This window comes from Choristoneura fumiferana, chromosome 16 (genome assembly GCF_025370935.1).
Source record: "Choristoneura fumiferana chromosome 16, NRCan_CFum_1, whole genome shotgun sequence".
NCBI classification, from domain to species: Eukaryota; Metazoa; Arthropoda; class Insecta; order Lepidoptera; family Tortricidae; genus Choristoneura; species Choristoneura fumiferana.
In genome coordinates this window covers 12279796-12292723 of record NC_133487.1, presented here as the reverse complement: position 1 = coordinate 12292723, position 12928 = coordinate 12279796, and the positions used below count along the sequence as shown (strand labels likewise).

Here is a 12928-nt window from a genome sequence, read left to right as displayed (position 1 = left end):
ATTTGGAGTTGAAATAAAAAATACAAAAAGACTCCAAATAACCAATCATAATTTGATTGCTTAGTAGCGACATCTCTTGTCTGGGTGAGCGGTTGGTTCCGATAGAATGTGACGTCTCTCGATGAGAGCGAAAACATAGATGTCGCTAGTGCTGCTGCATAAGTAGCGTAGTAGAAATAAGCAACCTGAGATATGTATGCATAGGAAAAATTCGTGTCTAAATTCCTGTCCAGCGGTGGTGTAGGGGTTATAGCACGCAGCACGGATTGCTGAGGACCTGGGTTCGATTCCCAGCGCTGGTCTCTTTTTCTGGTTTTTCTGTGCATCCATGTCTCAGTTTGTATTTTCGATAACACAGAATAGCAATATTTTACTTATGTAACTTTTGTCCTGGTTTCTAGAACTAAAATAATTTCCTTGCTCACCCGCGACCTTACGATAGCTAAGCCTATGCAAAATATGCGTGTTCATGCAGTTCCTCCACCTCCACACTGTAAGAACACACACAAATCACACAAATCCATCTATCACCACCACCACACTACACTGACGCGTTTCGAACTCAAACAGAGCTCATCTTCAGAGTGACACAACCGTACACCATGCTACCAGTTGTTAGACTAACGAACCACAACCACCGTTTTAACTTGTCACTGTAACTCCCCAAGTACCCACATACGTTTTATGAAACAAAACAAAACTACCTACAAATTATTAATAAATTTTTTTAACCGTCCTTCAAAACTACCTTGATTTAAAAAAAACCTACTACTTATGTTCAATGAACGCGGCGACGAACATCCATTAAAATTGTTTTAAGTTAAATGATGTTATCACGTAAGTGACAATCATGTCTTTGTTGATAATAAATTTCTTTAAACCTAACCTAAACATACCACATACCAAATACATATATATAACGCATACCATTGTAAACCCATATTCAGCAAATAAAGTAATTATTATTATTATTATTTTAAAAAAATATTAATAATTTGTGGGTAGTTTTGTTTTGTTTCATAAAACGTATGTGGGTACTTGGGGAGTTACAGTGACAAGTTAAAACGGTGGTTGTGGTTCGTTAGTCTAACAACTGGTAGCATGGTGTACGGTTGTGTCACTCTGAAGATGAGCTCTGTTTGAGTTCGAAACGCGTCAGTGTAGTGTGGTGGTGGTGATAGATGGGTTTGTGTGATTTGTGTGTGTTCTTACAGTGTGGAGGTGGAGGAACTGCATGAACACGCATATTTTGTATAGGCTTAGCTATCGTAAGGTCGCGGGTGAGCAAGGAAATTATTTTAGTTCATTGATATGGACCTCCGCAAAGTAACGCCTGATTCAATAAACTGGTTTTCTAGTTTCGTATTTTATTACAAACTTTGCATCTAAATGTATTTTGGTGCAATATTTTGAAACTGTCTGCAGCATTCTGTGCTCTAATGTGTCTTTAGATAAAAAACGCGGTGAGTTTTTGTGACGCGCAGCGTGCAGGTTCAGAACGAATCAAACTACGTGGTTCTTACTATGGAGGTTCCTTTCGGCAAGATAAAAGAGCATACCAGCACAGGATCATTGGGACTGCTGTTGCATTACTAGCCTATACCTATAGAGCTGGTACTCATCGGCGGCATTTCCCATCAGATGACCCACTTGCTCGTTTGCCTCCCTCTCATAATAAAAAAAAATCTGAATGAAGTAAGTATATTTCAAGCTTACTACTAGTTTCGGCAATGTCAAGTAAAAAAAAACCGGTTTTAAGAGATGTCAATTACTTTAATTGGCACCATATCTTACTAATTCAAAAACTATTCGCAATGTCGTTGGGTAAAATATGAAATGAAGTTTCGAAGTACAGCCGTTGTAATCTTAATTGTTAACAACTAGCTATTGCCCGCGACTTTGTCAGTAATGAATTCGTTTAACGATACCCCATAGGAATTAAATGGAATAAACTATCTGTCTGCTAAATTTCATCAAATTTCATTTAGTAGTTCTGATATGAAGAGTAACAAACTCATACAGACACTTACTTAGTAAATTCTTAAATAAATGGGGTACCTAATAATATAAAAACTCTATTGCGGATCGGCAAGCGCAGTGTAGGACGTGTGTGTACCAACGAGATGTATGGATGATTTGGTTACAACCGCAGGCTCACGGTAAAAGCAGACCGCTTCAAAGGAACTGGAGGTCTATGGGGGCCTACATCCAATAGCGGGCGACCTACAGCTGATACGGTGATGATGGTGATGGTGATGAGTTTATTAAGCAATGTAATTTGAATATAACAATTTAAATAATTTTCATAATTGTACATCAAAATCCATGACAAAAATTACCGAAATATAAACTAAAAATTACATTAATTTTGCGGCACGTTCTATCCGAATCGAAAATTCAACATTAAACGAACACACTCGTAAAAATGTTCATTGCGCTTTATTGCATGACGCGTTTCAGTCGCTGCGTCACGGTCACGAAGCGTATTGAAAAGTTCCACCTGAGTTTATTTGAGTTATTCGATTACGGGGCTATTCCCAATTTGTATCCCTCGTTGCTCACACTGTCTATATACACGAAAACGGGCCACAGCGGTAAATACGTCCGAAAGAGGTTAAGTTATAAATTAACGCTGTCTAAGCCAAAACTAATGCTAATCACATAATATCATCACTACTTTAAAAAAAAACTCGTACCTCAAAATAGATAATTTTTCCGAGTGAACTTTATGCACATTATATCAAGGTTCAATTTTATTAACATATTGATTTCAGATACGAGATTTTGTCAAAGAAGTGACGGTATACATATATATGATGTATAGTTTATATGATCTTTAAAAGGGCATTTATTGATACTTTTTATTACGGTAAATTAAATTGTATAGTTCCCGCGCGCGCAGATAAAATTATTCGCAGACCAAGTCGCGGGCAACGGCTAGCTTACCATATTTCACTCCAAGCTAGTATTAGAATTTACTTAATTTCAAAAAGGCTACGATAATTCCTTGATATAAGAATGAAAAGTAATAATTCATTGTATTTAATAAAATTACAGAATAAAAATAATATAAAAAATATTTCAACTCAATCAACAATTTTTCACCACCAGGAATAAGGCACGAGTGGGAATACCCCCGCTCAACGTCGGAAATCCACGAAGGTGGCATTAACACCGATTTTATTTGGACAACGGTTACAGCTGGCGCCGGTTAAATTTAACCTTTGTTGAACTTCCCGGAATTATGTGGGCTATTCTACTGGGTAGGTTTAATCAATTGATTTTTTTTCGAGACGGATACTTCCGCTAATTTCACGGTAATTGGGAGAGTATGCCCAAATAATTCCATGAACACATGTCGCTTTACTTTTTTGTGCAACGAAACATCATGACGCGGGTAGATGCATCGAAATATCGGGAGCTCTGTAAGTCTGCGTTTCCGCCAAAAATGTCCGGGGATGAGGATGAGGATGCTTCATTTACCTATCCTTGCACATCACATCTCTCATTAGAAACAGCTGCGTGGAGCGAAGCGAGCTTAATAAAGCGTATCTATTGGTTTATGAAAAACACATTCCTCGCAACACATCCTCGCATATCTCTGGTGGAAACGAAGCCTAAAAGCAATTGCGATCTACATCTCGAAGATAATAAATATCTCATGTCTTAACCCCGAATCATTAATAGTAGATTGATAAACAAGGGTTGTATGTGATCAATAACAACACCCAAGATATTTAGGCGCACGAGCGAGCAAAGCGAGCGAGGGTGCTTATAGTTCGCGGGTGTAATTGATAATTTACACTCAAGTTGAACACTACTTTCCATCACAAATGCGAGGAAATAAAGAAAAACCGTTATAAATGTATACGCAATTTGTAACAGAGCGGAAGAAAATTTATCGCGCCAAACCGTCTTTTGTATTTTTTTTAATGGCCTCGCGCTATTTGGCTTTGGCACATTCAGTCAGCTGTGGCCAGCAGCAATATGCCAGCATGGAGGTTTGGGGGTAAGTATTGCGCATTACAATCTCCTTGTTTACCAATTCGTGAGTAACAAATAATTTACAACACGGATTTCAAGTTAAATGCAACCTACTTTCAGAGCTTAAGTGATGAAAAAACGATTAAATGAGAAATTGTCTCCTGATGCTACTATACTCGCTGTTTATAGATTCCGTATGCCGGAAACATAACTGGTGTCCATCTACCTTGGAGGGCTAATAACTCCTCTTATTCCAGTAATTTCCCAGCGTTATTACACATCACAATGGCAAGAGAGCAAATACAACTACTAACGGAAGAATTATCCCGAATGAAGAGGAACGGCTTAGTGACTAAGCACAGTCAGTTTTGTAGGTACGTCAATAATAAGGTATTAAACATGCTTGTTAAATACTCAATAGAACTACAGAATTTGCTGCCGACTTCATCCTTACGTTTGCAGCAACAAAACTTCACCGTGCAACTTCTCACCCTAGTTCACGCACGATGAATATTTAAGTGGCAGCGATGTCATATACATACGCTAGTATTACTGAATATTTGATAGCCCTTATAATTAACTCCTCGAGATCTTATTAATACTACGACGTGCTTATTAACAAACACTTCCGCACGCGAGATGTTTACGTGGAACACGAATAATGGACATGTTAGAACGTTGTTAATACGAGGATACAACTTTGCTAATTAATGGCAAGTTAATAAACAAGACGAGGTGTTATTATAGATGGTAACGTGATAGCCAAAATACATGGAATAACAATAACAATAACAAGAGCTAAAAGTCACCGACACGACATAGCACGAGGAATATGTTAGTTGAAGTCGCCTGGCTGGCCTGATCGCTGGATGATCCGGCCATGAACCGGAACATGAAGCGATAGCAAGCCACCCGCTAGGTGGACTGACGACATTGTTGAGAGTTGGGGGCAACCGGTGGATGCAAGTTACGTATTGTTTCACTGTGGCGTTTGTTCATTATTATTGAACTGGAAGCCTTTATTCAACAACATAATAGACATTCAGAAATATACTGCAAATCATCAAATGATAAACAAACTTTGTAATTTGTCTGTTAGTTAGCGGCTGTAAAATACGAACAGTTTTGTACCTATTATTAAAAGATGTAAAGAGCCCTTAGAGCGCGTATCCGACTCAAAAGCATTAGTAGTTTTAAGTTAACAACTTAACTCAATTAGAGATACAGTTATGTCTTCTTAGATGTGATTTTTTTATCTGTGTAAAATTGTTTGTTTCTTTTAATAAACTAGATTTAAAGAAAACTTGATTCCTTCCATCGACATGCTCGACTAATCTATACTGCAAAGTCGTGCAGCAAAGCTTTCAGCTCATTAACACGGTAGGTAGCCGAAAAATCACAGTAGCCTGTTAGATGTTTGATCGATTGGACCTACCAGAGTTACGAACGTTAGAAGCCAATTCTCACGCCTAAGTCAATAACTTAGCATTTTGTAAACAAATTCCAACAATCGGTTACCATGTGGATCTTCATTTCATAATCTTTTTCATCAGATGAAAAAGCGACCTCTTGCAGCAGTGTTTAAAGTCGAAAACGTCACAACGTAGTCTAATATCGAAATTTCTAGCCAGCATCGTATTGACTTTACCTTTGTAAACATTAATAGGAAATTCAAAAGTGGGAACTAGTTAAAATGAAACAGTGAATATGTTAATTTTGTTAGAGAGCCTGACCAGCCGAGTCGGAAGGACCTTTTATAATTTTTTTAGCTTTCTACTTGCTGCTTATCTTTCCTGAAATTTTGCTCCTGGGAAATGAAACAACTTTTCTGAAAAAAAGAGTGTAGTGTATTATATATAATTCTTGACGGAAAATCTAGTACAATTGAGGTCAAACATATGTTTACACCTTATTACCTTGTCGCTGTCACTACATGTTTTCAATTTATATACAAAATTGACAAAATACGTAATGTGACAATGTATATGTAGACCTTATAGTTAGTGTTATCTCGATAACGTACAGGTAATTAGAACCTTGATATAAAAATGTTTATTTTTTCTTTAAAGCCATTAATATTTAACAAAAGGAAATCATACAAACTGCTTCTGCTACTTGTACTTTTTCTTGGCCTGCTGGCTGTAGGGATTTGCTTTATACCTAATGTATACCTTTCAAGTCAATCTGACCACTGCAACTGTAAGAAGATGAGTTTCGCTTCCAAGATTTGACCTTAACCAAATAACAAACAAAGGGGAACAAATAAACTTTTTTAATCTTTCTCAATATAATTTTACCTTAGGTTATACGAATACATGCAGATAATTAAGGTCAGATGTTATTGTGTCACTGTGTGGATTACTTGTATCCAAAACTTACTTCACTATATTCTTTCTGTCTGCTTTATAACCTCATAACGGAAATATAAAAACACGCTCCGCTGCAAAAATAAATCCTTTTCCAGCGTCTAACATCTGTACCGAAGAAGATACTAATCCCCTTTTTATTCACCAAGAATAACCTCTTCGTGGCCTCCTTCGAATATTTCATACGTTTTTAAAAGACTACCTTTGAAGATATCTCTGCGTGGGCCTTAATAATGATAAGTAAACCAGTAGTTTTCATTTTGTTCACTTTATCCTCAAATACTCGTAAATAAGACATACCTTTTTACTAACAAAAATATTTGTTCGGAATGTAAACAGGCGGTATGCGTGGAATTCAAAACTTTTAAGATTCTAACTCCGGTTAATAATACGAAAAATCCATTGAGCGACATGAATGATTTTTCCAACCAATCGTTTTATACTCGTATGGTAGCACTGCGTTAACCATAACACAACACTTAGTTTTACATTGAAACAATACAATTTGACACTTTTATCTTCATGTAAGTACTAAAATTTATTTCTAAGGTTCGTTGTAGAATAAACAAGTATTTTGGTACACGATGAAAAAAAATACGTTTAGAAATTGTCTACAATTATGAAACATAATATTATTTAATTATAATTAAAAGGACGTTTTTATTAATGTAAAAACTATTAAAGACTTACTACTTTACACTTTAAATTACAATTTCAATGTAGTCTAAACAGAAAACAACTTACTTGAAACATAATCTATAAATTTTTTGATTATGCTTACCTAATTATGAAAACCTTGATAAATGATAATTAAAATTTTGTCTACAAAGCTTTGTTTCAGCCATCAGAATTCTGATTAAACATTAGCTGAACATATAACAAAATACATACTACATAATTTGTATGTAAATTATGAAATTCATATACAAGAGAAAATCAACATTATCTCTTAGTAATTTAGGTATCGCTTGAAATTCTTGTCACGATATCTTATTTAAATTCAAATTGCTTGAGATGAGCGGCTCCTTAAATCTCAGATCTCAGCCTACATTAGGCGAAGAAAGTAATTCCATTCCACCCATTTAATGACAAACATATAAAACATAAAACATAATCACAATCATAAGAGTAAAGTATAACTTACTTGAACTTACCGAAAGCAAAACACTCAAAATGCCGAGGAAAATGGATTTAGCTAATTATTAATAAAAACACTACATTTTGTTAAAGCTCATGACGTAGCATGTCACATCGTTCAAACGTCCTTTTCAGTTTTAAACGGCGGTCTTGTTTTAAACGAAAATTCTAACTAAACTATTGAATTAACACAGTGATAAAATAATTACTTATTTTTTGTTATCTTCTAATGTTCGTAAGTCTCAGTGAGAATTTGTTTAGGATGAAACTACTTTACGATATTCCCGCCGGCATGTTGACGAATACGTTGCTCACATTGATCTGCCGTATTTGTATTAGACATATCAGGTCATCGTATCAGGTACATCATTACATGCACGGCCAACTCTTAGTCACATCATGAAACCGCGGCGCTTCATGCCTGGATTCATAATATATCTTACCAGACCTCTTTATACGACATATTTAAATGGCATCGTCGACAGTGTTCATTGAAACATATAATTTAATACTACTAACATTTTATTTAATCAAAAACAATTGCTGCTTGGTTAACACAGCCGAAAATATTCATAACGCAATTTTCACCTTATGATTAGTACCTAAATAATAATTTATTATTTCACTGAAACCAAACTAACTACGAATTCGATACTAATCGTTATTTCGATTTGGGTCAATGAATACAACATCATTTGAATCAATGAATACAAATACTGCTGACCTACATATTAACAGTGACAGGCATGTGTATACATTACATTTATTTAATGGTATGAACCATTACAGTATAACATGTAATTTTAAAATTGTTATTTTTTCCAGACAAGAAGCAATTTACAACTGCAACTCAGTCTGTATCGGAATGAACTAAAAGTTAGCGCTGTTTTATTAATAGGTTAAAACTTTTCTCTTTTTACTGGACAGTCGACGCAATCATGGCGACTCGGGAATAATTACGTCCCATTTAGCTGCACTTGTAGTTGTCATGTTTAATCAGTGTGAGCTACAATTGCAAGCATCTGATGAATTATTGTTGGGACTTAGCGTGGGTGACATATTTTAAGTCGATCTCTTGTGAAGAAAGAACTTTCTTATGGACATTAAGTTGTTCCACATAATTCGTCTTTTGAGGTAATACTCGTACTATCTTTTCTATACGGATTTACTTACACAAATTCAATTCATACCGACAGATTGGTGTATTGTGATCGAGGGGTACGTAATACAGGAGCACTAAGAAGTCAACTTCTCTGAGAGAGTCAAAACTGACATTGATTAGTAGACTTCATTATTTACACTTCAGCTCGTTTGTAGTGTGCTTGTCACTACTGCTGGTACAAACCGTCTCTGAGTGCTGTAGTGCTGCCATTTGGTCGAAGAAGTCATGCTCCAGAGCATAACGCTGCCGACGAATGCGATGTCAAAGGTGGTGACGTAATGGCGTCGCGACATTTTGTCCCCGAGGTTGTTTTAAGTATACCTCATCTAATAATGTTAAGATCTCTCTGCACTTACACCTGAGTCAATTTCCATTCCATGCTCTTTATAATTCCAGTTCCTTAGAAATAGCATGGTACCATATTTAAAAAAGTACCTACAGACCAACTCGCACAAATAAGATTATAAAACGCGTAAAATGCACGTATCAACTGACAGCGTACTACAATTCTAACGAACACTTGATCTTTGCCTTATAAAAGGGCACTTAGACTCATTTTACAGCAACAAGTAATGCTAACAACCTTCGTCAAGTTGCCACCTCGAGTTGTTAAATACATGCCATTGCCAGCGTGCGCGCATTCAGCCGCGAAATAATCATAGGTTTAAATCATTTCAAGTTAAAAAGCTCATACGTTGTAAGTAAACTATTTAACTAGATAGGTCTCTAAACTAGATAGGTATGGCATTAAAAATTAAATATGTTTCTGTCTCTCTCAATTTTGAAATGCAGTTACTTTTTTGCTGCAATATGAAAATAAAAATAAAAATACACTAATATTATTTAATATTATATTTCGTAGTAACATTCGCTTACTGTGGTCATGCATTTTGACTTTGAAATAATAACAAGCATATCCTCAGCTAGAGTCTAGTAATGGCCGGACTGAATATTGTTGTATGTGACGCCCACCGGGTATTGTATGTTAAAATGTACCTATATGTTCCACTGTCGCTGTAACTCGATCGCTCTTACATGGCCTGGGACGAACCACTTTTGGTTGGGCTGTATCGCTAACTACGAGTACAATCATGTTGCTTGGTAAAAAAACTGCCACAACACAAACCAAGAAACGAAAAGACTTTTAGATGTAAATGTGCACGGGTTAATTATTTACATTTGTTAGCTACGAGTAATCTTGGATGTTACTTGCTTTTGAAAATGTGTCGTCTGTGTTGTGGCATAACTATTTGTATTTGTTTTGTGCAAAAAAATGAAACAAATTTTTCAAAAGATCGTCCTATAACAATTGCCTATATTAGTCCTTGTAGTCTAGTTCTTCTTCTTGTGGTGCCTCTCCAATAACTGGAGGTTGGCCATCAACTGAGAATATTTCTTCTTGTCCTTCGCGAGGTGGAACAGATCAGCAGCACTCGTGACTCCGATCCACTCTCGAATGTTTCTTAACCAAAACTTTTTCTTCGGTCAACACAGCGTTTACCAGCAACTTTGCCCATCATAATAAGTTGCAGTAAGTCGTATTTCTCGTGATGGAAAATATGTCCGAGGTAGGCAACCTTCCTGTGTTTGATAGTCTACATGAGCTTGTGGTCCAGGCCTACTCGCCTAGTCTAGTTAGTTTGATTTACTGCATCCCCAGCATTGGGTCGTGAGTTCAAGCCTTTTCGAAATGAATGTGTTGTACATTGAAATTTACCATATACGTTAGTATGAAGGAAAAAAATCGTGGGGATACTTGCACCTTGTGTGTGAATTTCCTACCAGAAGTGGGCCCGCATGAAAACTATGGCCCAAGCTCTCTAATTTTAAAAGTAGATCGGTGTCTTTCAGTGAGACGTATGAGCCGAGAATGCTCATTTAATCATATCGCAAAATATATAGTCACCTTTGACTTGTAATTACGCAAAATTAATGATCATGTGTGTCAGTGAACTTTAATAAATTAAGGATGTATTTGGGCGAATATTTATTTTCATCAGAAGAACCGTAGGTAGCAGCTGTCTCATCAATCACTATCGATAAAATATAAACAGCATCACGATGTTAAATATTCAAATTGTCAAAAATAATACTTTCCATCAGTAATGTCAAAAAAATGTTGGAAAACTGTTTCTACTTTAACAAATTTATCTTATGAGTAGTAGAATACCTCAGTTGCACTTTTCTAATAATGAAGAATGCATTTTCATTGTGCGCGTACAAAACAAATCTCTTCAACTTTCAAAAACTGCACCTATAGAAGAAAAGCAGCTATCGTAAAGTTAAGTATAAAAGACTTCTATTGTCACCTAACCAACCAACCAACCCGTTTAGGAATATGGAACAACAAATCTTCAACACCCTATATAGTTTAGAATAGCTGCAAACTTTAGAAACATCGATGCAATTCCCAAGTAGGGGAAAGTATGAAATAGAACACTCCCAGTTTTCGAATACTTTGGTGCTTATACAAGATACATGGTTAATCTCTCCGGTGTTGGCTTCCTTTTAAAGTGATAATACGGAAGTGCAGAACACAGCACGCGAAAGTTTTTGAATTACGATACTTTTTCTTGTAACAATTTTACATTGAGGTGAAACAGTAAATATAAATTTTGCTATTATACTACCTGCACTTTACCACATCCTCATTGCGGAAATATTATTATGAATCGTGAAACTTCTTTTCTTACCCTTCACTTTACTAAAATATATGAGGTATTTTATTCTAAAGGATCGAAGTTTATGAGCGTTTATGAAGTTAGAAGTTTCAAATCTCAGAATGCGATGGTAACAGTTGTGACATTTGTGTGATATGTTATGTTGTAGACTTTGTAGCATTCTAACTTGTAGTGTCATAAAACAAGTCATAGCTAGGAATATTAGTTACTAGTGTGCCAACTTCTAACAGTATGGCAATAGCGTGATCGTGGTGACGTCATTCGGCCTGCAGCTGAACTACCAACCACGTTTCATACAGGAATGCAGCTCTAACATTTCACCTATCACGACCATCTGTCGAGATAATTATTCACCTCCCCAGGAGTCAGGATATAAGTTAAGATTAATGTAAATTAGCTCTATTGATTTAATTTAATTCAATTAAAGCATACGAGTAGCGTTCTAACTGCTATAAAAAATGAAGAGATAAAAGGCAATTCTTATGCTAAGAAGTTCTTCACGCGAATACAGTAAATATTTAATCATCATCATCGTCCCAGCCTATATACGTCCCACTGCTGAGCACAGGCCTCCTCTCAAAACAAGAGGGCTTGGGTCATATTTAATGATTCCTATAATATTAAATCAATTTAGCGTTGCATTGCATTATAAAATAGCGCGTTGTACTCTATATGTTTTACTGGCGATGTTTCAATGTGTTTTTCGCAATCAATTCAAATTCAATGCTGGTTATTACTTGACTAACCCAACACCATACGAGTATATCTATTCTGTAACCATGACGTTAGCGTCAGTGCGTTATTTTCCAACTGGCTCAGAAGAAAACGGACAGACTGAGCGACTGATATCGACATATCCAGAAGGGTTTATTGCTCGTACTTCATCATCATGCTTCGTAGTTTATTATTATGGACTTTTTGGTAAGTTTGTCCTGATCTATTTTATTCTTTTCAGTACATCACGAAGTCCTTATTGTTGATGCAGTTTGAAATGAAATCACGATCGTTATTACCATTTCTTTCTTCACACAGTGTGGGTGAGGGCAGAAAGAGAAGGTGAGAAGGTTCTAGTAACCGCTATCTACTGCTCTCTGTCCGCGCCTCTGTGGCCGCCCAGGTTACGCATCAGTCATACGACGCCATCCTCGCACGTCATCTGTCAAAACTCCAGCTCCGGTTTAATGGATTATTGAATACGCCCGTTTTCAATCAACGAGCGAGCGATTTTTTGCGGTCAATTGTGTCACGTGGCTTTAGTTTCGTGATTTGTTACTTTCAGACGTGTGGGCGTGTGTTATGACCAATTAATGTCAGAAAACACTTAGAGTAAAGATAGGGTGGCCGAGGTTACAATGTTTTAATTGTTAATGTTGCCCGCGTGGCTTTTGTAGGTTGCCCCATTTAAATGATCACGAATAAATAGTAGCTATTTATAGCAGTAAGTACCTGTACTAAAGCATAATTATTTTAGTAATCCATAAATTTTATTTTAAATTATTTGGATCGTTTCATTACTTATTAATCGTCAAGTTAATAGACTTTATAAAATGAAAGGTATTTCACATTCGACACATTTTTGTATGAGTCTTCAAAGTCAA

General features: G+C 36.1%; 1 protein-coding gene across 1 annotated transcript in view; it reads left to right on the top strand.

Moving 5' to 3' along the window:
• Positions 1 to 12928, top strand: part of LOC141436583 (putative receptor-type tyrosine-protein phosphatase mosPTP-1) — a 50180-nt gene that overhangs the window by 7226 nt on the left and 30026 nt on the right. Inside the window, 1 exon segment of the mRNA XM_074099581.1 lies at positions 12286 to 12386. Coding sequence (XP_073955682.1) covers positions 12286 to 12386 — 101 coding nt within the window.